This window comes from Crocodylus porosus, unplaced genomic scaffold, assembly GCF_001723895.1.
Source record: "Crocodylus porosus isolate Cpor-Errol unplaced genomic scaffold, CroPor_comp1, whole genome shotgun sequence".
NCBI classification, from domain to species: domain Eukaryota; kingdom Metazoa; phylum Chordata; order Crocodylia; family Crocodylidae; genus Crocodylus; species Crocodylus porosus.
In genome coordinates, this window is record NW_017728921.1 from 2,391,375 (window position 1) to 2,418,591 (window position 27,217).

General features: G+C 42.5%; 1 protein-coding gene across 9 annotated transcripts in view; it reads right to left on the minus strand.

Moving 5' to 3' along the window:
• Positions 1 to 23,271, minus strand: part of KDM2B (lysine demethylase 2B) — a 131,155-nt gene extending 107,884 nt beyond the window's left edge. For 2 of the 9 annotated variants that reach the window (XM_019538717.1, XM_019538715.1), the window contains exons 1-4: positions 23,112 to 23,271; positions 21,993 to 22,137; positions 18,585 to 18,663; positions 13,563 to 13,609 (exon numbers count right to left, since the gene is read on the minus strand). In XM_019538717.1, the coding sequence (XP_019394262.1) occupies positions 13,563 to 13,609; positions 18,585 to 18,663; positions 21,993 to 22,137; positions 23,112 to 23,162 (322 nt within the window). In that variant the 5' untranslated portion in view covers positions 23,163 to 23,271. Of the gene's footprint in view, positions 1 to 13,562; positions 13,610 to 18,584; positions 18,664 to 21,992; positions 22,821 to 23,111 lie in introns of those variants that run through there. The other 7 variants (XM_019538709.1, XM_019538712.1, XM_019538718.1 and 4 more) reach the window with 5 other exon arrangements.
• Positions 23,272 to 27,217: the final 3,946 nt, after the last annotated feature.

The following is a 27,217-nucleotide window of genomic DNA, read 5'->3' on the forward strand; positions in this document are numbered from 1 at the left end:
TTTTTTTTTCCATACAAGACAGTCTCTCTTCTCTTCTCTTTCAGACCAGAGCAGCAAAAACTGCATCAATCTTACACAAGTTTAGTACAGCCCTTGGTTTCCAGACAAGTTGCTAATACAGTCTTCGCTTGAGAAATACATTTGGATACCCTGAGACTGAGCTCTAGCCCTTCATGCCAGCCCTTGGGGGGGGGGAAAAAGTGAGCAGTGGTTATCTTGTTTGTTCCTAGACACTTGCATGCTGGGGTCAGAAAGAGGAACCGATCGGAAATCTCATTACACCCTCCAATCAGCAAGTGCAACTGGCTACCACAAAAATCCATTAAAACTCTTTTATTCAAAAAAAAAAAAATCTGTCAGATTCTATTGGTGCTGCAAAGTATGTAAATCTCTCTATGGTTACTGGGTGCTGGTTGTGATTATAAAAACAGAATAATTGTAAGTGCTCGGCTATGGCATGATTTATCTCTGCCTTGTCACAAGCTATTATGAGATTAGGGAATAAAATGAGTGTGTACAGCAGAGCAGCCTCATCATAAGAAGATGGATGAAAAGAAACCAGAACAGGTCGCTTGAGGGAAGGGACAGGAAGGAGATGAAGAAAAAAGGAAGACCACATGGCTTCTTCAACGCAACACTCAGGAAAGAGAAACCCTCTGGCCAAAACATGAATGAATTTCCTCAATTACACAAACAGTACATTCAAACCAAGTCTTGTATTATCCAGCTGTTCTTTCTTTGTAATTCCTGCATTTAAAAAGGAATACACTACACATGGAAGTCTGGCTGGTAATGGGACAACTCTTTTCATTGCTGGCTACTAGCCCAAAGCCAGCCCATGGTGGAGCTAACTGAAAGTTACCCCCATCAAATCGTTGCTTGTTGCCCGAACAGGTGTCCTAACCACAGATAAACTATCAGCACAGCCTGTTTGACAACCCCAGTAACGTGACCAAGAGTTGCAAGGGCACTTTGCAAGGCTGCTCCCATCTTGCTTCTTGGACAGAACAGGTGCACACATTTTAGGCAACAGTAAATTGTTAACTGTGCAATGGGTTTTTATGACAAAGGCAGCCTATGAAACAATACGCTCTTATCTTCTACAAGTTTAAGGCCATATACTATAGTAGTAGCACTACCAAAACTTAAGTTTAACACCAAAACATCAGATTCCCCAGAAAGCAACAGTATATGAGAAGGCCCATGTCGCGACACCTGGAATCTAACTGATCCTTGACAGTTCTAAGTCGTGAAGCATGTAGTTGTCACAAGGCCTGAAATTACAAGAAAAGCATGGAAATCCAAAACATGAAAGGGAGTATTTTTGTTTGTGTCTTTCAAGAAACCCATCAGGTTTACATTTTGTTATTTTTCGTTATGTTACTAACAACACACAAAGTTATTAACAGGGAAATGGCTTGAAACATCTCTTGCTCTTCCTTCCCTCCTCTGTCTACCTACTGTTTGCTTGTACTCCTCTAGACTCACAAAACTTTCACTTGCCAGTGCCCATCCACTTACATGGAAGTGTTTGGCTTGGTTACAAACGTGCAAAGGGAGTGGTCTTTTTTTGGTTTTAAAGCAAAGGTCAAATTTAGTTTTGATTTGAAGAAAAATCAATTTGGCACTTTTTTTTTTTCAGTTCAATTACAGATTGAGCTATGACAATTCTCAAATACAATGTAATGTTGATCTTCCTAGTAGTATCCTGATGTTATCAAGTAGGATGCTATGGCGGTGCCATGCTATAAACACACTGGAACAACAAGGAAGGAAAATGTATGCTGCAAGCAAGGGCCTCAAATTAATGCTCCAGGTTCCTTGACATCTGCTGGTCAGATGTTCTTAACACAGCCCACAATACACAGTTTATCCACAGTTCAGCTTCCTCCCTCTGAACATCTCCATCTGAACCAACTCCATCTGAATTAGACACTTGGTGATCTGCACATCTGACCCCCTGTGACAGGAACAGGGATGCTGCCCTGATCACCAACTGCTGAAACTTTTAAATGTCAAGACACTTCCTTTCAGGCAAGCCACCTAAAAAGAGCTAGGCAGCTTTCTAACGAAGACTTTATGACAGAGCAGCTGCCTTCAAGGTACCTTCTGCATTAGAGCCAGTAAGGTGCAGGCTTAGATTTCCGATCTCTCCCCTATCCTACAGGGATACAACTGGCTCCCTATGCCAGACATCCTCTGCCCTAAACAATTCTTTCCTTGACGGCTAATTTCCATCATTTGTGGCCATGGCTTGGAGATGTTACTACACCCATGGCTCATCAGACCTGGTAAGATTTCCCCATATAAACAAACATTACAGTTTCAAAAGATCGATGAGGCAGCAACACAGCGAGTGAAAACCGAGAGCATTTAAAGCTGAAGCAATTCTCTCTGTCCTGGCATGTCATGACAAAAGTCCCATTTAAAGAGAAGGAGACTCAAGCAGGAACATGTGTGCGTGTGTGTGTTGGGGGGGTAGAATATTTTAGCCCTCTGTTCCTTATTGCTTCTAGATCAGCTACTGCAAGCTATTGTTAAGAGGAATAAGGATGGTCTTTTAGTCACAACATGGCCTGAGCAGGCAAGGTAACTGAGTTTTACTGCTGGCTTGGCCAGAGAATTTCCATCTCGGTATAACCAAGGCAGGTGCATTCCCCTGAAAATCCTTTTCTACCCTAGCAAGGAAGACTGTCAACACCAACACCATTATCTATTCAGACACAGATCGTCCCTCACCCCACCGACAAAAGGGGGAGAGTTCTCTGTAAGAAACTTACCCTGAACAGTAGTTTATTCCGTAAAATAGGACAGAGTCAAAGACTCTTTAAAGTCCACTACAGACTTCACTACCGCTGTTGATTTTATGGGAAGGAGTTTAGAGAGTAACTAAGAAAAGGCAGCAAAAGATCCCAAAGTAGAAAGAGACTCTCGTGTGACCTTGGGTAGATTAAGTCATTTAGGGGCTGATTTTTTTAGAGCACTCAGGATGCACAGCTATCCCTGACTCCAAATGAAACTGTGTGCGTGCTGGACTTGGGAAAACTGTCCAGGCTGGCAAAATAGTACTTCTCACCCTTCCAAAATGCCGTCACTAATGTTTGCAAAGCAAGCCAAGATCATCAGACTGAAAGTGTTACAGAAATACAAAGTATTCTTAGATTGTACAGGCACTTTTGACAGACTCTCCAGCAAGATGACATAAATGATTTTGGCACCACGTGAGCTATGCACAAGCCCACAGCCTAACAGTGTTCTTGTACCTTGAAAGTAACCTGGTTTCAGTTCTCTCTCTCGATTGTGCATAAGTCAGCAGTTATGCCAATGTAGACGTTAACTAGGCAATGGTTTCATTTAAGAGCAAGGTAGATGCTACTACAAAGATTTAGGAAATGACTGTAATAGAAATCATGTGCAGGACAGAAAAGAGTTATGCAGGCTTTGACCAAAATAACCCTCCCAACTGTCAGCCAAGTAGATTTACAGGGGGAAGCAGCAGCAAATATTTGAGGTGTGTCTCTTTTAAAACATTTGCATGGAGCTCCAGCAAGTTCACAGCATTAAATTCAGCTGGTAAATAGCAGATGGATTCTGGCCTACTCTAAAAGGGTTGTTTGATTAATCATAAAGAGTGCAGTGGTGTGGGTGGTCGCACATGCTACTCATTGGAATAATAACCCCACAGGAAAATCCTCTGAAATAACAACACTTTTGTTAATCATGCATTACCTAGACTAAGTCTTCTAGAGCCACTCGCGGAGACAAATGATGAATAAGCCAAGCACTTTGAGTTCTGCTAAGCAGGGCAGGCGGCAGCAAACACACCTTCCCTTTCTTCACATCCCTGTCATGCTAAAATGAAAACTGGAGAAAAGACAGCGACTGGCATATTTCTTTAATACTCCTGGACTTCAGAAGAGATGAACAAAAGTAACCAGATTCTCAGCTGTGCTGGAAACATCAAAGACCTTAATGCCACAGTGAGCACAATCCCTCCAGCTAAGAGATTGGCTCAAGGGAACATTTCTTCCAGTCCACCTCCAACAGCAGGCGGTGGGAGAACGCATCAAGAAAAATACGAGTACCCTCAAGCGCACTGTCGGGGGGCTGAGGAAGAGGCTGGCACTCAGGAGAATTGGCAAAAATTAAAATGGGTTGTTAGCCTTGAAAAAGAACTGACAAGTGAGACTTAATGGGTGGAGTGTCAGGACATGAACAGTAACGTGAGACGTGCTCCCTCCCCCCTCATTTTTTTACCACTCTCCTACGGTGCAACTAAAAGAGGATATTCAAGGTTAATAGCAGGTAAGGTTGAGCAGGACACATTTTACGCAACCTGTTGTCAGCATCTGCAGCAGGTGGTCTGATAATGTGCATGAGCAGTTACATATGGTAAGACCGTGCTCATGCTTCAGGGCACCTGCTTATTATAGTGAAATTGCGAAGCATCACATAGCCCTTCCCCACCAATATAGGACAGGGTGCTCAACCTCTGGTCCATAGGCCAGATCCAGCCCCCAGGACCATGTCATCTGGCCTGCTAGGCTCCTCACAGGTCCAAAATGTTGGCAGTGGGGTAGCATTGGCTGCTCCCCTACTGCCAAATTTCCAAACCTGTGGGAAGGCCCACAGGTCAGTTAGCATGAGCCTGTATGCAAGGTCAGGAGCAAAGGGCAGCATGGGGCCCAATCCTGGTGGTGAGTGCCAGGTCCCATCTTGGCACGCAGGGACCTATTCTAGCATGCAGGCATTCTAGTGATGCCAGCACGTGGGGCCAGGCAGGGGAGGTGTGGGGTGCCAGGACCTTGTCTCAGCACAAGGTGCTCGTTCCAGGCATGTAAGGCCAGCAAGAGGCAGCAGAGAGCCCGACCCCGGTGTAAGGAGCCTGACAGACCACAGACTGGCTCTGCACCACTCATGGCCCACACAGCCAGAAGACTGAGCACCACCACTGATGTAGGACACTGCATAGCCAGCCAGGTACTTCATGAGCAAAAGGCCTGACACATCCTCAGTTCTTCCACAGAAGAGAAAAAACACCTCTGAAGGGAAAAATCCCCTACCATGTAACAGGTCCAAGAGATATGATGTAGCTCGGCAGAATTTCAAACCAATTTTAAGTGAGCCTAAAACTACACACACCAAAGTAGACAATAAAAATGATATGTCCAGGCAAACAAAGCCCAGCAACATTAGTTACTTCTACACAACAAAGTGACCCAAACTGTGGATTAAATATTAATTTTGGTCATAAAATATGATTTAATTGAGACAAAGCACAGCCTGTGCACCAAAATCACTCTTTTACCAACATTACAATCCCAGAACTGTCACAGGGGTAAAGTCAGAACTGCACAGGTTATGAACTCCTGCCGTACTCACATTTTAATCACTTCACTGGGAGTTGTGATTGTACTTAAACCTGCACAAAAAGAAAAAAGCCAGAGCAATAGAAATTAGCGGACACAACTCGCCTGGAGAGTCTGGTAAATACAGGCTGGTAGAAAAGTGACTGACTTTATCTGCTTTCCATCCAACTTTAAAAGTATTCCCTAGTTGCAACGAATGAAGCCTCTTCTTGCATGGTTTCTTCAGTCACTTTGATCCTTAGGAGGATTTTTACAACAGATTAAGTAACGGTTTAAAAAATAAACAATAGTTTCCAAGGATGTAGTCCAATGTTTTTCTTTGTACTGGCTACAACTCCTAATGACAATTAAATGGAGTTCACGCATGGTCTATACAAAAACGTTTAGGAAGCAACATCACAAATGGCTACTGCAATATGAACATCATTGCTTTGGAGAATGGCTTTGCTTCTCTCTTTTTTTAATATGCTGCATTATATCATATATAATCAAGGCATATCTTTAACAGCAAAATCATCTAATATTCACTAGAGCCTAGATGGGCTTAATTCATGCTGCTTTAGGATGCCCCTCTTCTAACTTGATGGTACCTGTGTGTTTGAATGCTCAGATTTAACATTAAATTAGTATGCATCAATGGATTGGACTTGGGAGTGTGTTCTGTGACAGACCTAGCCCAAATGGCTATGTTAAATCTTAAAAATGAGGAAAACACAGAGTTTTTAAGCATTCACATGGTCAGCAGTCTGGGAAATGTCCATCTTGAAAGGATTCATTTAAATTGTCCACCAGAGAGAACATGAGTCTATCATTAAGTGGCATACCATCTTGGTGGGTTTAATTCCTCCCTGATGTAACTCCCCTGAAGCCACTGGGTTTCCACTAGGAAAGAATCTTGCCCATAGTGTTTTGCAAAGTGAAGGATCTGGAGGCTGGAAGGGCTGCCCTAGTTACTATTTTTGGCAAGTGATTCACAAATGAGGCTGTTCTCTCTTCTTTAACACTGTCCTTTGCTTTGGAAGTGGAGGTCAGGCCTGCGTTACATGGAGGCATTTTACCAGATCAGTTTGTCATACAGAGAGGGAACAAACTAGGCAGCTTTAAACCAGCTTAAGCATAGAGAGAGTATTAGTATAACATGAGTTAATTTTAGCAATTCTGTTGGTTTCTTTTGGTGAACTAAACACTCAATACTTCTCCAGAAAAGACTTTAAAAGGAAATAATAATAATAAGAGACCACACAGAGGGATCTCATCAACATCCTCATCTAAGGAATGCAGTTAGTACAATCCATAATAGTGACTAAATGAAAAATGGGCAGCAATTACTTCATCTCAGCTGCGCCAGTCCTAGGGAAGATCTAGAGATGACAACCAATACTGCAAAATAATGAGAAAATAATTTCCAAAGCAGCAGGGTCAATATCCCAGACTCAAATACTCGCATGCAGGCTTTGCACCTGGTCCTTTTTGTAAGTCATGAAGCAAACCTATCTCTACTAAATTGCATCAATATCCTCCTTCCTTGGGAATCTTACTGAACAGTTGGGAAAGTAGGCTTCAGAATCAGTAAACCCTGAAACCTGATTTCCCAAGAGTGTTTAATGGAAATGGAGCTTAATGGGTTCAGTTTTCAGGATCTTACAGGGGTTTCTGTTTAGTTTTCCTCTGGGGGCCCCACCTAACTCCTTGCCAACCCTGTAAAGTTTAAAATTGCAATCTTTTGCACTCAAGGACCGGCCCCTGGCTTGTGGCCAGTTATACACTACTGCAGTAATTCTAATCAGTTGAGCAAGTTCCTGATTCTCGTCTTATGTCTGTACAGAAGCTACTCCAGTAGCTGACCTTGCTAGCCTGTAAGCAAAAGCACCGAACAAGCACCAGGCTGCAGGCAATAAACTCCTTGACAAACTCAGCTGTAACGCTAATTTTCCACGCAGTGAGCAGCACCAGAAGATCTCACTGGTAATGTCTGTGAGCCATGAGTTTGGGGACCACTGATCTAGTCTAGGGTATATCTCTATATCGTGACACTATCGAGCTGGCCCAAGATTTGGGGTGTCTAAAGCTCTGGGAGCATCTGACTATTTGCAGAAGAGGTAGGAACCATGAAGACGTCAGCACTCAGATCAGATTTGTTTGAATTTAAATGTTCCCTTGCAGTATTTGCAAACTGGACATTGAAAAAATTGTGCTGCTGCCTAAGGGGCAGAAATCAAAATGCAGAGAGTAGCCGATGGCCAATTCATATTTGGGATACATACAGAACTGATGTGAACAAAAACAGGTGAGAAGGTAACAGGAATGGAAACATGTTCTGTTCCTTTTTATATGCCAAGGGCTAGTGTCTCATGTTAAGACCAGCTCCACAAATCTCAACTCAGCTCTTCTGTCTCCTTTTTCAAATGGCTACTGCACTGACAGGACAAAATCCACTTCCATAGGGAAGATAGCCTGTCTGAATCGAGCCCTGCACCAAGACCTGAGGGCAGTCCTTTGGCATCACCATGTGACCAGCACAAAGTCAGTTTTGGGCCCCAATCCTTAAACGAAGAAAGAACCTTTGCCTTCACACCTCCCTGAGCCATCCTCCCAATCCACAATGTCCCACCTCCCCTGCAACCATTATAGTGTTGTTCTATGGAAAAAGTAACATTAGGCCTGTATTAGGCAGAACTGATTGAAAGGTTTTCGTGCCACAATGCATGCAGTTTCTTCATAATGATTTCACACACAGTTTCTTTGTTATGATTTCCCCCCCTGCTCTGCATCAGAACTGCTGATTTCCTTTTGTTGAAGGTGGAACTGTACATTTATTGCAACTAGATGTCCCTACTTGCATGCAGACACTTGACTCAAGTCTCTCCAGGTCCTGTTGTAGAAGTGTGAATTCAAGCTCGATACAAGGTTCAGAGGAGACCAACATGACAGAGACAGTATACACTGAAGAGGAGTGAACCAAAGAAGATTAGGAAGCAATTCCCCAGAGTGAGGTTATTTTGTTTGGCTCCATCAGTCGTAGAGTCCCCCACTGGTTACCATTAGCACAAAGCAAAGATCTACAGAGCCCAGCCTGAGAACTACTGTTACTGCCAAAGAACCAGAAAATTACTGTTGTCTTCTCATAAAATTGAATCTACACTCTCTTTCATGTTCCTTTAGATATCAAATGTCTTTCTTGGCCTGACCTTCAAGGTTGCTACCCTCCCCCAAGACCCCTTCTGCAAAGACACAGATTAATGATGCGTGAGTGAAGAACAGATGGAGATATACTTACTTCATCTATGCAAAAAAAAAAGGTATGTATATATGTAAGCTATGTGTATCATGATTTCGCCCCTCTGCTTCACCCTTTACAGAGACCGTCTTCAAATATGCTAACAATTTGGGGCAGTCTTATGTATTTGTAAAACAACTAGAGCAAGTGTTCTGGTGTGAGCCAGGTCTGCTAAGGACCGCTGCAGTATAAATATTTAATAACAACAGAATGACTAGTTGAGAGACATCAGACTGAGCTGCTGACAACCTGTAGCTGTTATTTATAAACTGATATATTATATTCAGACGAGTGTTAACCCTTTCTGTCCTAGCCACACTCAAATAAAGTCAGCCTGCCTAAGTTAGCTGAGGGAACGTATAGCTTTGAATCAGCTTGCTGCCCGAGGCAGTGATAAGTCACCCTTTTTGTCAGGGGGGTTTCAGGTTTACCTTCACAAGCATATATCTCTATTGTCCTCAATGCAATTTCCAAGCAAGTATTCTTTAAGGCTGAAGTACTAATTTTTAGGAAGGAAATCCTTGTTTCTCCTGCCACCGCACCTTCCCATGCTGGTATGCAATGAGTTCTGGAGCCATCGTTGCTGCAAAAAGGCTGGCAGCATACAAGCCTGGGCAACTACAAGCTGCATTAAGCAGTTGCTTTCTCGGGGCTCTGGCACCACAGGCAATCTGTCAGCCAGAATCACCACTTACTGGAGTAGCCTGGCCAATATTTAGTGCACCAGCCCCACATTTACTGCATGGGACACCTAATATCCCATATTCACCACACTGGAAACTACCAAACTGCTCTGAAGTAGGTCTAGCACATTTATTTGGTGATCTACCATTTCCCGCACAACCCCAGAAAAGCACTGTTTTCTAGGTACATGGGAACTGGGAGAAAGAGGAGGGGCAGAACCAGAATGTCAATCCTGTTTGAAGCTGAGGAATCCCAAGCATCCTGAATCCCTCCCTTCTTTACTGCACATCAAGTGAGGGCTCACCCCCATGTGGAAGAACATCCTTCATCAAGTGAGGGCTCACCCCCATGTGGAAGAACATCCTTGATGGACCTGAAGATCTGGATGTTCTGCATAGATTTGCCAGCACCCTTTGGATTATCCAAGACTGATCACGATCTGGTGTTGCAAATGTACAGGGCGCAACTGTCATTTCTCCACTGTCAAACCAGCTCTCATTTAGGTGTGCGTGCTGAAGGATGGAGGTGAGCTCTATGCACAACTCCACGAACAAAGCTGCCTTGCATCCAAAATGTATGCAGGCGCTGCTGGTCAGTCCAAAGGGGATTGTAGGAATTTGTCCTCAGGCTCAGACAATCCCCTGGGAGAAGTGCTGGTATCCCACAAAGCACTGCACAAATGTCACAGCCAATGCTACAAGGGGCACCAGAATAACTAACCACAGTGAAACAAACCCATTTTGTACTCGTACGACCACTTACTGAAAGGGCATGCTTCACTTGCACAGCCAGCCAGCGATGTACACACGTGGGTGAAACTGCAATAGCAGCACCAGCACACCAGCATAAACGCTACCTGCAAAACTTCCCAATATAGGCCTGGTTTCTGTCTGAAGAGAATCAGGCAGAAAGGCTTTCTTGAAATTTTAAAACAGTTTATGATGCCATGACAATGATACCTTGTCCTTTAGAATTAGTATTCAAATCCACATTAGAGAAGAAAATTATAAGGGCCTAATATTTAATGATATTACAAGAGTTATTAGTAACAAAGATAAAGAAGTTTGATTTTTTTGATCAACAGTGGGTGAGATTTTCAAAAATTTTAAATCACATAGGACTTGAAGTCCCATTGACTTGCAATGTGATTTAGCTATCTTGAAAACTAGTGCCCTGAATCTCTCAAAAACATCCTTATGACAAAGATACATGTGCATTTTTTCATCCTTGGAAGAAATTAAAACTTTTACAGATGCTACAATGATGGCCACAATAGAAAAACTTAAGCTAGAGTGTTTTATTTTCAAATTGCATTCTCCCTATTGACTCCAACACAAATTCTGACTCTGTGGATAGATATTACACTATTTCATATTTGTAAAAGATCTTTCTCTCTGCATGTTCCCTGAGGCATTTCACTTGTACACACAGTATTCCTGAATTGCAGTAACCTGCAAGTTCACATGCAGGGAAGGGCGATTTTCAAAAACACAGGGACAAATCCAATTGTGATGAGTATCTTGGATCTTTAATACTTGCACAGAGCAGGTGAGAACTCTGTTTAAGGTCCCACGTGGAAAGGTTTCATTTTAGGTACTAAGTCAAAAATACTGGATAAATGAGCAGAAACAATATCTAATATGGAGCTCATTCTGGTTTGCCTGACTTTCTGAGTTCACTTACATGCCTTTTGGAAATTAGACACAGACATTGGAATTGCATCTGCTTTCACCAGGCCTGTACATGGCCCTCTGTGTGCTGTAAGGCAGATAGATACTGTGCTTATATATATGGCTTGCTATAAAAGAGTGAACTGACAGATACAAGTTGCAGACATAGAGACCCCCTAAATATTTGTGGATTTTTTTTTTTTTAAACCAAGTTTTCACCTGTGATGCCAAAGGCTATACATCTTATTTTTAACAGCAGGAAACAATTTTCTTGAACAAGTTATAGGCTGGGACTGGGATTTCCAGTTGAAGCTCATCCAAATGCAGTGAGAGGATAGCTATATAATATTCAGAGTTTGGCCAGGTATGTATGCACAGCTCACTGCTCTCAACTCTGAGAAATTTCATGTCCTCAAATTTCAGTTCTCAAACTGATTTTTATTTATGCCTCATTATTTAAAGAATGTAATATCATTTATAGATATCCTACTGCTTTGCGCTTTAATTCACCCTAATGTTCTTGGCCAACGTACATGGGAATCTCCACCCCATAATATTTCCAAAGATATCAATCTTAGAAGAAAGCAGCTCTCACACTTACACTTTTTCCTACATAATAGTCTGTTATGCAACACTACATACACTGTTCCCAGAATTACTGCATAATTAGTTAAACGATTGAAGCAACTTCAAAATGAGAAACAGCAGAGCAGAAGTTATGGCATAAATCTACAAAGGAGCTGTTCCAGAGTGCAGACAATCAGCATTAATGAAAAGCCACTGCACAGCAAAACAGCAGAAATCCAACATCTCTAACTTCAAAAATACCGATTTCCTCAATCGTCATGAGATTTCCTTGTGCTCTCATATGATTTCATATTTCCTATTTCCATCTAAGAATGTATGGATATTAAAAAATATTACAATTCTATACTGATATCAAATTATATAGATAAATTCTATACTGATATCAAAACAACACTTCCAACTAGGCTTCTACAGCAGTGGTTTCCAAACTTTTTTGATCGTGTACCCCTATCAGTAAAAAATTTTGAGCATGCACCCCCAATATATGTATATTTATATAAACAGAAATAGAAATAGAAGTTCTAATATCTTCTTCCTGCACCCCAGTGGATCGATTTGTGCACACCCCACTTTGGAGACCACTGTTCTACAGTATCTCCTGTCAGATAGAAGATCTCAAAGCTCTTTGTACAACATTGTCAGTTAAACAACACAACAACATTTCCTTAGCGAAATAGGGATTCTCTCTATGTGGCAAATGGCAAAACTGAAATGGCTGCATCATCTCTTTTTTTAAGTTACATTTTTGTCTCATTTTAAATAGCATGTCCATTAATTAGCTTAAATGTAATTTTGCATGAATGCATTTGGGTTTGTGCATTTCTGCAACTAAGTAAGTCAGGAGTCTTTTCTAGGCATTTTCCAAACACAAAACACTTACACACCAATAATTTATTCTTTACAATGTGAATTAAAATGTTAACATCAATATAAAGATCTACATCTAGAGACCACTTTTCCCACCACTGAAATGCAGCCAGTTTTGATAGACACAGCACTTAGTATCATTGGGTGCATCTACACGTATCGCTATGGCTATGTTGTTACTCCACTGTATGCAGTTCATGGTTATTATTAGCAGCTACTTCTCCGTAGTGGTGTGCTATACCCGCGTCGCTACGGCAAAGTAGCTGCTGGTCACATGTAGACTCCCGCACACACTTATGCCACCATACCGCATTGCTACGGCGATATAGTGTCACATGTTGATTTGCCCATTGTTAGATCAGGATGTGAAGAATAACTTGCACCTTTTCATTTGCTGAGGAATTTAGACAGCATGTAACATAATTGCACTGTTTAAACACAGCCATTTCATCAGGGTTAACACTTCTACTTCTATAAAAATTGCCATGTTTTTTTTATGCTCACAAATGATCAGGACCTTCATGTTAGGTCTCGGGCAAAAGACAGTGTTGCTTAAGACAATGAGAGGGTGTTAATTCAGTACTGTACAGGGAAGAGTGCCTGCTAGTAAACCACCAAAGCCATCTCATGACGCTTCCACATTTGAGCTCCCTTGGAGTTTTTCCATCAAAGCACTGCCCTAGCCTGACATTAATAAGCTTATAAAGAGTTCACAGCTACCATGTTATATGGCTATAATTATGCATTTAAAACAAATTGCTCAACAACAAATCATGGCTACAAGCTCCATCAGCAAAAATGCTGCTTTCCAAGGTAAAAGATGTATTTGCATGGAAGCAGCTAATGCCATCTGGCTAGAAGAACAGGTATCTACTACCTGTTAGAGAAAAGCATTCACTATATTTACAAGTGCCCCATTTTCCAGTATGTTTCATAGCTTCATCAGCATAACTACTAATTAGGATATTTTCAAACTGGTTCTTTGTTCTTTCCCTCAGATCCTGAGTTAATGCGTGCTTACAAGCACATCTGGAGTCTTATACAAAATTAACATTAAAAAAGCAGCACTGATAATACAGAAAATACAGTAAAATCAGAACAACTTACCCACTAGTAACTTCACATCTCTGACAGTGAAATCCGGGTCAGGCATTCTATAATTAGCAATACAAAGAAAAGGAATGTGAATGCTGTCCAAATACAAGTGGGACCAAATTTTCACATGGATAAAACAGAAATAAGTTTATAGTGCTATTTCTCCACATTTTATAAAACATGGCTATTAGTAGCAAGGATCAAGTAGTTTTTCTGAACAGCATGGACAGCTTTTTTCTGGCAGGACAGAGAATATTATAAAGGCATATTATTAACTATTTTGATACTATATGGCATAGCTGTTTAGCACAAGGACAAAATGTCTCTGCTCAGAATAACTAGGGAGCATGTGCTGGCATCCTGCTAGTACCAGTTGCATGTGGACAGGTTTTTTGACAAACTCAAAACTTTGGTTTACTTCTACTGCATCTGCCAGCTCAGCATCTCAGAGGTCTTGACAAACAAGAAGCTTCACAATACCCCCATAAGGTAAATTATCTAGTTTTTCTCCCATATATATACATATAAACTTAGCCATAAAGAGGTAAAGTGACTTGTACAGTGCCACATCACACATTGTCAGATTCAGAGCTGGGAATGAAACCATCCCAAGTGCTCTCCTACAGACGTTACACTGAAATTCTTTCTACAATAGAGAACAACCCAATTGTACCGTGGTGGAGCAACGTAAGTGTCTTGGACCTGAATTCAGTTGAGCCCATCTCTGCATCAGATATTTCCAGTCTCTAAGCTAAATGGTGGTGGAATTGTTCCCTGGTGTTGATACTGCTATTTATAACATCCTTTTTAATAGAGATCATGTTTTAGGTTTTAAATGCAAGTAAGCAGCAGTCAAGAGCATCAAGAAGGAGAATTTGAAGTACAAGCCATTCAGAGCCTTGCAGAGATCTTGTGGATTGAGATCATTAACATTTGGAACAGAGCAAACAGGGCAACTGAAAAGTCAGGAAAGAAAAACAAACAAAAGACAGAGACAGGAGATCTCTATCTTAGTTACTGCACATTAATGACAAGGTTGAGAACTTTGTTTGTACAGTACTTTGAAGATGCAGTAATTAAAGATCTAAAGGTGGAGAAAAACCCTGAGAAGTAAGTAAAAAGCCAGAGGACCTGGTTAAAAACTTAGTAAAGGGAAGCAATAGCAGAAGCCTTAGAAATGTTCTCAGAGAAAAGACAGGACATTCAGTTAGACACTTCAAATACTTATACGCTAATGCAAGAGGCATGGGGAACAAACAGGAAGAATTTAAAATCCTAGTACAAATAAAGAATGATCGTGCAATTGGGCTTATGGAGATGTGGTGAGATACTTCATGAGCCTGAAATACAGGCATGGGTGGTAACTTGTTCAGGAAGGACAGGCAGGGAGGAGGCATTTCCCTATATATAAAGGCAATGTACCCGTGCTCTGAGGTGCAGGATGAAGTGGAAGGTAGGCCTCCAGGTAAAGGTCAGAGAGGAAAGCAGCAGGAGGCTGTCACAGCGGGTGTCTGCTGCAACCCACCAAACCAAAAGAGACAGCTTTCCAACATACAATCACTGGAGCATCTAAATGTTCACATCTGCCTAAAGAAAACAACTGCTGGTAAAAGAGGTCAGGACTTGTGCTTCCTGCTTCTGACCACTAGGAATAACAACGGCTCGCCATGGCTGGGTATACGAAATGGAAAACCACAGAAGCAATGTTTAACATTGACTTTCATTTTTAATCATCTCTCCATCAGTTACCACGCTTCCTGCAACGTCAGAGCCTCACTGTACACAGCAACAGAAGAGCTACATGTTGTAGATCTGTCGGTGACAGGTATGCAAGCTATTTAACATCAGGCAACTAGAAGTACATAGCTCCAATTACTACTAAGTATCACATCAATCTCAAATGCTCTTATACTAGTACTAAATATACTGCCTGTTACATATATTTATATAGCACATTTCATCCTAAATTGCTTGGTCTACTACAGAGAGGGCTCCCTTCCACCAAAGTGCTCTAAATGGAGCTGGAGACTGCAATGCTACACAAGAGTTTGGGACAGGGATTGAAGCTTGCAGCCTGGTTTGCAGCTGCTGAAAGAATCTGTGTCAACAGAATGCGATTACTTAAGTGTGAATAGGGTGAAAACACTGGAGCTGAAATGTTTTCTCTAATCCTGTCAAAGTATTTTGGAAATAAAAAAATGAGCCTGAGGATAGCACTGACTATTATGAAGGTAGCTTAACACTTCCTGTTAAAAGAACATACTTTCAGTTATGTATTGCTTAGCCAAACTTTAACCATTTGGGCTGAAATGTTTCCTGATGGATGTCTGCCTCAATCTTAATTTTTTTGGAAAAGTTCAGGCAAGACAGTTCAGCCATCTGTAACAATTAAGGTGGGAAAATATAGAAATCCTTTTAGATTTTTTTATGTTTTTTTAGAGAAAATAAATAATTTTTTTTTTGCAAAAATCTTGTTGGTTTAATAAGAGATATCACTGCATATCACTATGAGCCCTGACTGCTGGGTAAATATGGCATTTTACTCTTGTAATAATGCTGATCTTGAGAAGAACTGGCATACTCATGCTTTGGAAGAGGGACTTAAAACTGGGCAAGTTGGGAGCTTGTGCGTCAGATACGCCTCTTGCCATATCCATGAAAACCTACCGAAAAATGCCCAGGTTACAAAGCTTTGAAAAATGCCAGTTTGTAAGTGCTCAGCAGGAACTTCTTAGATTTCACAAGCTAAATCTTCCAAGATCCAGTCTATCCCACCAGTAAACTGCAGGTCCTTCTGCCAGACCTTAAAGCAAAGAGCCTGTCACACTTGTTCTCACCACCCTTCCTGCCAGGCTCTGGCAGTTTAGAAGACAAAACTACTCAATTTGAATGCAGAAGAGACAACAGATCAACCTGGGGAAGGGAGCAGAAGGGGAAAGGGCCCAGGAAGGGGGGAATGAGAAGCGGAATCTGTGCCCATTAGAAAACACTTTTCTCCAGTGTCTGGAATGCAACCCAGGATTCCTGAGCCTTCCCACTCCTCTGCTCTCAAATACCTGTGAAACCCAAAGGAAGTGTCCCATCCTTCTCCAGTGCTGCTGGAGGGAGGACCACGGACTACTCCCATCAGTGACTCAAGTAGCTCAAGGGCAGACAAAGGTATGATGGCACTAAACATTTCCAGCCCTCCTGAGTGATAATAACCTACAGGAGTTTCAGTAAGATGACAAACAATGGCATTTCTGGTTTTCCCCATTTGTTCTTAAAAAATAAAATACTGCAAAAACTTAGGACATTATATAAAAAATAATATGAACAATGATTAAGGTTGCAAAACCAAGCACTTAAAAGCGTTGCCACCTTCATTTAGGCTCCCTGTGCATATCTAACCATTATGATACATCTGGAATTACATGATTATATGGTATTTTTAATTTGGTTTTAACGTATGATATATATATATATATATAGTATATGCATATTTAATGTATGATATGCAATATATATATTGCATACCAGCTACTCTGATCTTCTCAGGCTATTAATTCCATCTGCTGGATTAAGCTGTACACACAATATGGTTCATTTTGTAAGGGGGGGGGACAATACAGGATCAGTTAGCCAAGTACATTCCCACTAGAATAGAGGAAAGATATCAGCAGTTGGGTAAGGGACAAAGAAACTGGCTAGTCAAGTATGGGGGTTGGAGGCTATTTTAAGCTCATCAGGGCAAACTCAAGTATCCATTCTCTTCCCCTTTAATAAACATTAGAGTGTGATTAGAGTCAGTAAAGTGACTGTAAAACTGTTACTATGGAGCTCCATATTTATTCTCTCCCAGTCTCTTCAGAATCCAGTTTACAATTCAAAAGCCCTTTTCTCTAACCATCAGCTCTCCAAACTCCACCTGGGAACTGAAAATCAAGAGGCATTTTTTTATTCCCCTTATATCTTCACCTGTCATAGAGATTCTGCACTGTAACCAACTTGACAGCTGTATGTATGCTGTGTGAGGCAGATGAAAATGTAATTTACTGTTTTACAGTGTGACTGCCTAGTTTCTCAGTATTAACAGAACTAGAGGACAAAATTTCCATAAGAAAACATAACTGAGAAACCCAGGAGTATAATCTTATACAAAGCAGACATTAAAAACAGTAAAGTAGTAAAATGAAGCACAGCACTCAAAAGTTTAAGGATGACAAAAAATTGCTTGCACAACCTTCCCAGGGCTTTATACTACTTGTGCTTTAGGAGTCACTTTTAATATAATCATCATACAATATCAGGATCTTTCCATTTTTGTACCACTCCAGAAACACTACACAGAACTTTTTACACACAAAAAATAAAATAAGTAGCATCTCAAACTTATCAGAGACTTTTTCATTTTAATATCAAGGTTTTATAAGTAAACATTTCTCCAAAAATGTCAAAAGGCCCTTCCCCAACCCATGAATTATCTGCCTGACACATTGAGTCCTTGCCTTCCAGGTACTAAAACCTCTTAAAAAGTGGTTGCAGGTAGTCTTTTTTTTTCCAATCAGAAAACAATATATTATGAATCAACTGTTTCTCAAAACTTAATCCTTTTTGTCCTGAGATTTCAAACAAAACCAACCCCATACAAATAGTAATTCTGAATTCTATTATAAATAATTAAATATTGGTTTCTAAAAAAATACCATTATAATGGAAAATTTGAAGCATTCTTAACTGTAGATATCACAGTGTCCCCCACACATCATTCAGAACATAACTTAGAAGTTACATGGCAAGTCAGACACAAATATTGTCATTAGATGGTTCAAAACCAGGGTTCTGGTTTCTGGCTTTGTCACTGACTTGCTCTGTGACTGTACAACTGCCCCAAATGCAACTTTCCCAGCCTCAGTTTGCTCATTTGTAAACGAAGTATAATCACCCTTACCCCCTCTTGAGCATGCTATCCATAATATATTTTGAGACCACATCCAGGTATTAGGATTATTTCATAAAACATTGAATCAAAACTAAGATTTAGTTGCAACTTACTTAATTCCAAGTCCATCTTTACTTCTGAAAATAAGGGGAATCCTGAGAGCTTCTCTTTGCACATACTCAAAAGTGAAATCTGATTTAAATACACAAAAAATATTAAAATTACATTTTTGCTTCATATCAGAGATTGTCAAGAGTCTCCATTTTTCTGTATTCAGCAAAGAAAACTTACTATAACTTATACAGAACTGTAAAGAGAGGCAAAATTTTAGGTCACAAGCAGAAACTGGGTGACAAACAATAGTCTCCAGCCGTTCTCTATTTTCCTTATTTACAGATGCACATAAAGTAGAAACCGGTGCTTGTCAATGGGAGTCTGAGGTTGAAATGTCTGGGTTATGAAATGCTGCACAACTGTTATAGGACATTGATCTAAATTACTATTAGCGTCACTGGTGGTAGCTGTGTTGGTCTAAGGACAAAGGGAGACAAAGTTCTGCCTCAAGAAGGGTACTTGTACCTGAAAACTTGCAAAGAACAATTTTTCCAACTATTTAGCTGGTCTACTAAAAGATATCACATCTACCCAAAGAACCTTGTCTGCCTATTAAGCAGTGTGGCATGGACTGAGCTACATATTTCTGTTTCTCCTGAACTTTACAGAAGTACATTGTAAGACCCTGATCCTGCAAACAGCTGGGCACATATTTTATTGACACTGGTCTGAGTAAGTTCAATGAACTGAACAGGTCCACAATGTGCAGGCAGGACAGAAGCCTATAGGTAAAAATCTTGTGACCTCAGGCATGGCTGAGTTAGTGAGATGAGGGTAGAAATCTTAATTTAAAGGAGAGTACATATTTATTGACCAAATAACTAGAGAATAGAACAAAAATTTGTTGTCTGATTAATAAAGCATAATTATTTAATTTGAAGGATGAAAATTAATTGGCCCTTTATGCTGATTATAACATTCAGTTATGATTCAGTGGTCTGAATCATGCGTCATGGATGAAACAATTTTTTTTTCCTGTTTTGGGTAGTAGGAAAAAGTGATAAGCATTCACTTGGGTGGGTAAAGTCTTCACAAGTTTCATAGTCGATTTATAGTCTGCCTCCAGAAACACAAAATTTAATCTTGAAGTAGCCAGAGAGTATGTCCAGAGGTCTGTAATCCTCCTTTTTAAAGGAAAAGTGAAGTCTGGATAGCTGGACAGCATCCCCTCAGGGTTATTTGTATGCTACAAATATTAACAGCACTTTAAACTAAATAAACACTCAATACTATGCTTGTTTGTCTATACATTTCTACTGTCAACTGATCAAATAAGTAATTATCTAAAATAAACCTTCCTGGGACACCGAATGAAAATTTTCATCCCAGGTTTATACAAATCATGTCCCTCTGACACCCAAACTACAGTGGGGTGTTGGAAATTAATGATAAACTCATATTCCTACTCATGATCTATTTCTATAACTTTCCCTATTGTTACAAAAAGTGTGGATAAAGGATCCTTGCTTAGTGCTGCTAAACAATTAGCCCATGTAGCTGATTATTATTTTACTAACCCTTTAAAAATATAATTTCTTTTTCCATCGCATAGAATTTGCCTTCCACAATCAAAATTTAAATGAGAGCCAGCATAAGGAATAGTTCCCTATTAGCAAAAATCATTATGGTTTATTATGTAAATGCCTTACAACTTAAAATATTCCTTTAAGTATTTTATTTAACTGAATCAACAAATATCCACTGGATAAGCGCATCCTCCATTCACGACACAAAGTCAGGAATCAGGTGGAGGGTGTCCAGGAGAAGTAGATCCACTGCATATTAGGCTGGAGAATAAATAGCTATGGTGGGCTGTGTCCAAGCCAAAAATCACACTGCAGTCTTGCAGCACCTCTGAAGAAAACTTCCAGCCCACATTCCTGGCCAGAGATCAAAGTACTGCTCCCATTGAAAATAAAAACAAGGAAATAGAAGATTTAAAAAAAAATTAAAATCAACCGATTCCATGTGTTCCAATATCTTGATATTTCTAGTCTTGCTCTCAACAGCACAGTAGGCAAATTTAGTATTTTTGATTAAGTTCAATTCATCTTTTGATTTTACAGAAAATTAAACCAGTGGTAAAAATGAAAACAGACCTTCTCTTTATAAAGGCCCAACAAAGGATTAAAATCCCTTGTGGGGCTGAACAAAGCAGACATAGACCAAAACAAAGTAACAAAAGACACTCATTTATTTTCAAGTTCCCTAGAAGGGAGAAAGCTACAAAAGGTTTGCAAAGCTGCTGAGCAAGGGAAATAGCGGAAGGGTTAGCTAGCAGCAATGGGAAGGAGCAAAGAATTTGGAAATGATGGTAGAAGGCAATCCCTGAAAAATTACCCAGCATTTTAAAAGCAAGGACCAGGTATCAGCATCTTGTGTGGGGACAGGAGGAAGCTATTTCCCCCTTCCCTTCCAGGAAAAAACCCTGCTCTATATACAACAGTTGATATCCCTGGCCACATTAGGAGTTAAAAATGTTCACCAAGACTGAGCTTTGAAAAAAAAACAAATTAATTAAATGCCTGACTCAGTCATTCTTGACCTCTGGTGTGGATGACACAGGACAGCTAGCGGCTGCCCATTTCTGAGGGCTGGTGCGGACTGGAGCGTGGCAAGGCCACAGGGTCTGGACGCACGTAGCTGGGATTTGGTGTCAGGTTCAGTGATTCCACGCCACATGAAGGTGACTTGAGAAGTTGCCACCCCTGCATCTGCTCCAAGGGGCAAACTATGCCTTCCCATTGCCCTTGCTGGAGAGCAACCCCTGCATGGGCTGCTCTCCCTGTCAGTACCTATCTAGCCATGTAAGTGGCAAGCGAATCTACGAGGTTTGGGGCACGGGGATTTAATAACACGACCCAGCTGTTAGGTCTACAGCCTGGCGTTGCATCCTTAGCAGCTGACAAACAAGATGCAAAGGGCCCTCGGTTGAATAGGGGGCGGAGGGGGAGCGGGAAACACCAGCAGGCAGAGTGGGGGCTGGGCTTTCCCGCAGCTCCTCCACCAACCTGATCCCTGGAAACACAAGGGAAGCGATCCGGGGTCAGGCTGGCAGCCACGGAGGCTTCCCTGCAAGCTGCATCCGCACCCCTGATGCCAACGCCAGAAGGGGCACATCCGTGCACAGGGGATGTGGAAACGGGTCCAGCCAGGACAGCCCGTGCCCGCACACACACGTGTGCGTGTGTTATTTCCTGGCGAGGGCCCAGTGTGCAACACCCATCCCCCCAACCCCTCCCCTGCTGCTCGGCCTGGATTCGTCACCGGATCCCCTGGAAGGGGGGATGCAGGCGGGAAATACGAAACAAGCCACAAACTCCGCACGTGGAGACGCCACCAGCTCCGCTCCTCCGCAGCAATCGCGGCCAGGAGCCGCCCCCCACCCCCGCGCCAGCCCCATTTACCTTTCCCTTCCATGGCATGCACGAAATCCCCATGATACATTTTACTCTTTAGCTTCTCCTCCAAATTAAAACTCCTGATGCTGACAATCTCCTCCACGTCCGACAGGTCCTCGTTCTCATCGTACCTCCTCCTGCCAATAGAGCGCTGCAAAAGAAAGCAGAAACAAGGCGCTGTACGAGGGGGGATGCGGGGATGCAAGCCCCCACGCAGGTAGGACCGCTGCCCCTGCACCCCCTTTCCCTGGGGACACGGGACCGACCCGAGACAACAGGTGCTTGGCCGCAGGCAAACGCTGCATGTCTCTTTACTCTTTAAATGCGAAATGTGCGCGTCCATCCCCGCCTGCTTCCCCTGTGCAACCCCGGGAGGGGCAGGGAGGGGAAAAGGAGCTCTGCATAGCTCTGATCCTCTTTGCCATTCAACCGCTCTGCCATCACCCCCCACCCCACCCCCTGCAAGCAGGCACTGCAGCCTGCACCCCGCAGCCTTTCCACCCTCCAACTGTTTCCATAGTCACACCGGAAGCCGCGATTTAAAAACAAATTGCATTATGTAACACCGGGATTGATGGGCTTGCCCCCACCCCCTGTGCTCCGATCCACGCTATGCCAGTGCCAGCAGAGCCTGCGCACTTCGCCAGGCAAACGTGCGGGGTCCTGGGAAAGGGCCGGGGCGAGTGCCCTGCACGGAGGAGTGTGCAAGGAGTAGGCCCGGGGAAGCAGCAGCGAGGCCGGGCTGCTGCCGCCGCTCTCCCCGGAGCCCCGGGGCGAGCCGCCGGGGACCCCCGGGCACGACCCCCGCGCTCCGCATGCACGGGGACAAAGCTGGGCTCTCTGTGCACACACTGCAAACCCGCGATCCCGGCAGCCAGCCCTGCACAACCCCCACCCCCGGACCAGCACAATCCCTCACCGGCAGGGAAAAAAATAAGTCTCGTCCCACCCTCTCCTTCCCCTCGGTTCAAATCCACCCCCTTCCCGAGTGTCTACGCCGATCTCTTGCAAACTTAAGTCGCTCGACTGCCTACGTTTCACATGCATTCCTCCCTCTACAAGCAATTAAGCACAAGCAAATGAAAAAAGGTACAAATAGGAAATAGACAGAAGCCGGCTACACACCAATCTTCTTCCAGAGTCTTTCTCTGCCTCCATTTTTTTGGAGAGTTTCATCACTTAATTGTCAACAGTTCCTGTCCTGCATGTTTTGGCCCCCATGGGGAGGAGGGCAAGCACAAGCCATCCAGGTCTCTCTAAAGTTTTGCCATTTTGCACCAGCACTTTTTTTGGGGGGGGGGAGGGGGAGGGAAGGGGAGGGGGAGTCGCTGCGTTTTGCAAAGTCCTAGGGAACCATTTTCAGGCGGGGAGTGTGGACCGGGGCGCAGGCGTCATCCTGCCCGGGACGTAAACACTGCTCGGGGAGGCGGCCGGATCGCTGCTGCCGCCGCCGCTGCCTGGCTGCTCACATCGGTGTGTGTTGTTGTTAGGTCACGAGTGTGCAGCAGGCATTTGCACGCAGGCGCTGAGCTGTTTGCTACGGGGGAGAGCTGGCGTGTCAGGGGCTGGAGGCAGCCGGGTCCCAGCGGCATCCCCCCGGGGCACGGCCCCGCGGCTGCACGGGGGAGGCAGGCACGGACGTGCGCGGCACCGCCTCCCGCATGGACACGGGCGCCGCAGACGTGTCCGTGCACACGTGCGCCCAGGAGGAGCCTACGGGTGCGTGCACGCGTGGGCTGCATGGGAGCACACGCGGGTCCGGCTGGCCAAGCCTGCACCCTCCAGGGAAGTGCAGGGCACGCAGGGTGCAGCCCTGCTGGTCTGCGGGCACAAGGGGTGAGGAGATCTCTGCGTGGAGGGGAGATCTGGTATCAGACCGGCTAGCTCTCGGCAAGAAAATCGCACCTCTGCTCTGCAGCAACACCCTTCCCTTCCTGGTCGCCCAGGGGTGATCTGATCCGTGCAGGCTGCGTGGGGAGGCTGGTGCTAGACGGGCAGGAACTTACTCGCTGGGCTTCTGTAAAGAGTCTTTCCGTGGGGTTGTGTTTTCCAGCCCGGAGCTGCCCCGAGGTCCCGGAGCACGGCTTGTGAATCACTCCAGGCTGTCATGGACATTTAAATTAGACCAAACGAATATGCCTTTCTCTGACCACCCCTGTTGTGGTAGCCCCTATTATTTTTAATTCTTTACAGTTTAAAAAATATATTTTCTAGAATAAAGTACCCTTGTAACAAATGTATTTGAACAATTACTTTCCTGACGTTATCATTTCACCTAGGCTAACAGACGACAGCTTGGCACAATGACTGAACAGCAGTATATTTATACTTTAGAGCCATTAGGGGCTGCATCACTTTTTCAAACTACAAATCTAGTCTCTTTCCTTATAGTAAATATACAAAGTCTTCCGTCTTTGGGTTTGTCCACAGTGTTTCACAAGGATGTAGGACAAATATGTCTTGACACTTTTTGCATTATACAACATCAAGAAGGTTTGCTTACAAGAATGTGGACTAAAGGAATAAAAGGATCAACTGGCTATTCTGTCAGGTAAACATCGGCAAGGATTATGGCAAAAAGTTCATAAGGATCTTGTAATAAATGGACATGGACATTTGTTTAGTTATTCACTTCTTACCTGTGTTTCATTTCCATTCATTCCACTGTTACACACCCTAAGAAGAGAGTTTGATCCTTGTCCTTCCTGCTTGCTGTGTGTGGGTGGATTGCTGTGCCCCCAAAGTCCAACGAGATCTCCAGGCACATGAGCAATTGCTAGGCAAAAACGTTGCAAGCTCAGGGTCCATAGCCATTGCAGAGTGGGTGGGACAGATTGTGGTGCTTCACATGAGCAAGGGTAAAAAAATATTCTGTGTAAAAAGGGAAATAAAATATGGCCTATAACATATGGTCTGAAATAAGCACTTGATGTAATAGAGTTATTCAAACCTATGAAGACAAAGATTTACTTGGAGGGGGGAGGGAACTATCTGATTCTAGTTAGTAATGGCATCTAGTGCCTTTTGCATGTAGGACACTAGCTTTAATCTAACCCAAAGTAATAGTGATCAAATGTTGATATCATGTGCCAGCAGTTTGGAGGCGGAAGTGGTCATTTTGGATTAGTTCCCAGATTTCCACATTGTTGTAGACTGAAGCGTTACATCTCTCTGAGCTGACACCTTAATCAAATGTTTAACCTTTGCTAAAATAAAAACAAAATCCAAACTGTATCTAAAAAATGTAGAAAAGTGTGCGAGTCACTCAAGCAGGCCACAAGCTGTGCACAGGCTTACAATAGAGAATTAGTTGCCATCCATTATCTCCATGCTGTTTCTCATCTCTTCTCACCAAAAGAAGACAGTCATTCCTAGAGACTAAGGTGAAACCCCTCTGCATTCACAATCATGTGGTTAAGCCTTAATAACCATATTTAAATATTTAAATATAATGCAAAGCATGCAACACATCACAAAAAAAAACCTTCCTAGGCCTTGTTGGAACTCTCCTCAGAAAGACCAGGACCTAATACATCATGGTATACGTGGCAAGATAAGTAATTGTCCTGGAGGATATATTGGTCCAGGACTCAAAAGAGCCAGGTTCAATTACTGTATCCACTACAATTTGCTGGTATAACCTTGGGAACTCACTTGATCTTTCTGTCCATTTTCATATACATAAATTGGAGCAATGAAACATCTCTGTCTCACAGGAATGTAATATAAATTAATACATTGCAGATGGTGAGCATTCTAGATGTTCACTCTATATCAAAATATATATTCTCCCATAGTTGTGTTAAGATACCAATATTAAAAAGATTTAGGCACATTCTGGCCTTTAAGAAAGACTGCTCAATCCTTAACATTCAAAAAGACCAAAGGTCTGTCTGAGCCTAGCAGCCCTCTGGGTTGGCATGGTTAAGGGAGGCCACGCAACATCACACAAAGAGAAAAGGGATGATGGGACCAGCAACACAGCTCCTCACTATTGACACCCCAGCCCAAATGGTCAGGTAAGTACAGACTAGGGGCAGACTTGGGCAGGAGTCTGGAGCAGCAATCAAATTTATAATCCAGAGCTGCAGCAAGACTTTTTAATAATTGATGACCACACCCATTTTGCAGTTAGGTAAATATATTAATCCTTGCAGGATTGAGAACAGTTGCTACTAAGAATCATCAGAAAGAGATTCATCATTAAATAACCAATCCATGCTACAAAGTCCATTACAGCCAGAGAAAAAAACCAGATTTCTCTTAACTATTTTTCAAACCAGAATAATCTGGAATTCCTGGCATATAAAGGAACCACAACAAGGAATATACTCATCACACAAACACCAACAATATTAACATGCATGTTACTAATGTTTAGGAAGTAAAGATGCTGCAAGAGTATCATAGTCCAAGTCTAGATTTCCAGCATCAGAAAAGTGGCTGTTCATTATCTTGTACCCAGACAACAATTATGGATTTTAACACTTCCAGATGTTATGCTATTTCCCACTGTAACAAGTGAAAAACAACAGAATAGATTTGTACGGTTTAGTTTTTAAACTAAACATTTCTACCGATGCCGAGAAGATGCATGCTTGTGTTAGGATAACTACATTGAGAAGTGAAATAAACATCCATCCTTCAGGACATAAGTCAATCGATAATTGAAAAGGGGTTAGAGAGAGCCAGTTAACTGTATTAGTCTGAAGTTGGGCAGAAGGCAAGGTAGGGTGGCACCTTATAGACTAACTCATTCAGAGCAATGTGAGCTTTCTTAGACTACGGCCTACTTCATCAGATGCATCTGACAAAATAGATTGTAGCATATGAAATCTCATGCCTTGCTGAGCCAAGTTGGTCTTCAAGACACCACGGTGCTCTGCCATCTACCTAACTTCAGGCTAACATGGCTAACTACCTCTCTTCCCCCAGACAGGTTATTCCACAATCATCCACCAGGGGCTTTCTCTGAGGTATACTGCCCCAGCTGCTGTCAGCCAGGCTACTGCCTTGGTTGGCAACTAGTACATCCATTTCAGTATTCCTGTATATTAAAAAAGTTAATATATTAATATTTTATTTTGGAAGATAGGCTACAGCACACTGTTAAAAAATCCTCTGCTTTTTTTTTACCTTGTTTTATATTCTAATTTTCCTCAAAGGTGCTAGATCCTCTTCACCAGAAACTAGTGGCTGGAGCTTTAAGAAAAACACTTCATATAGCAAGA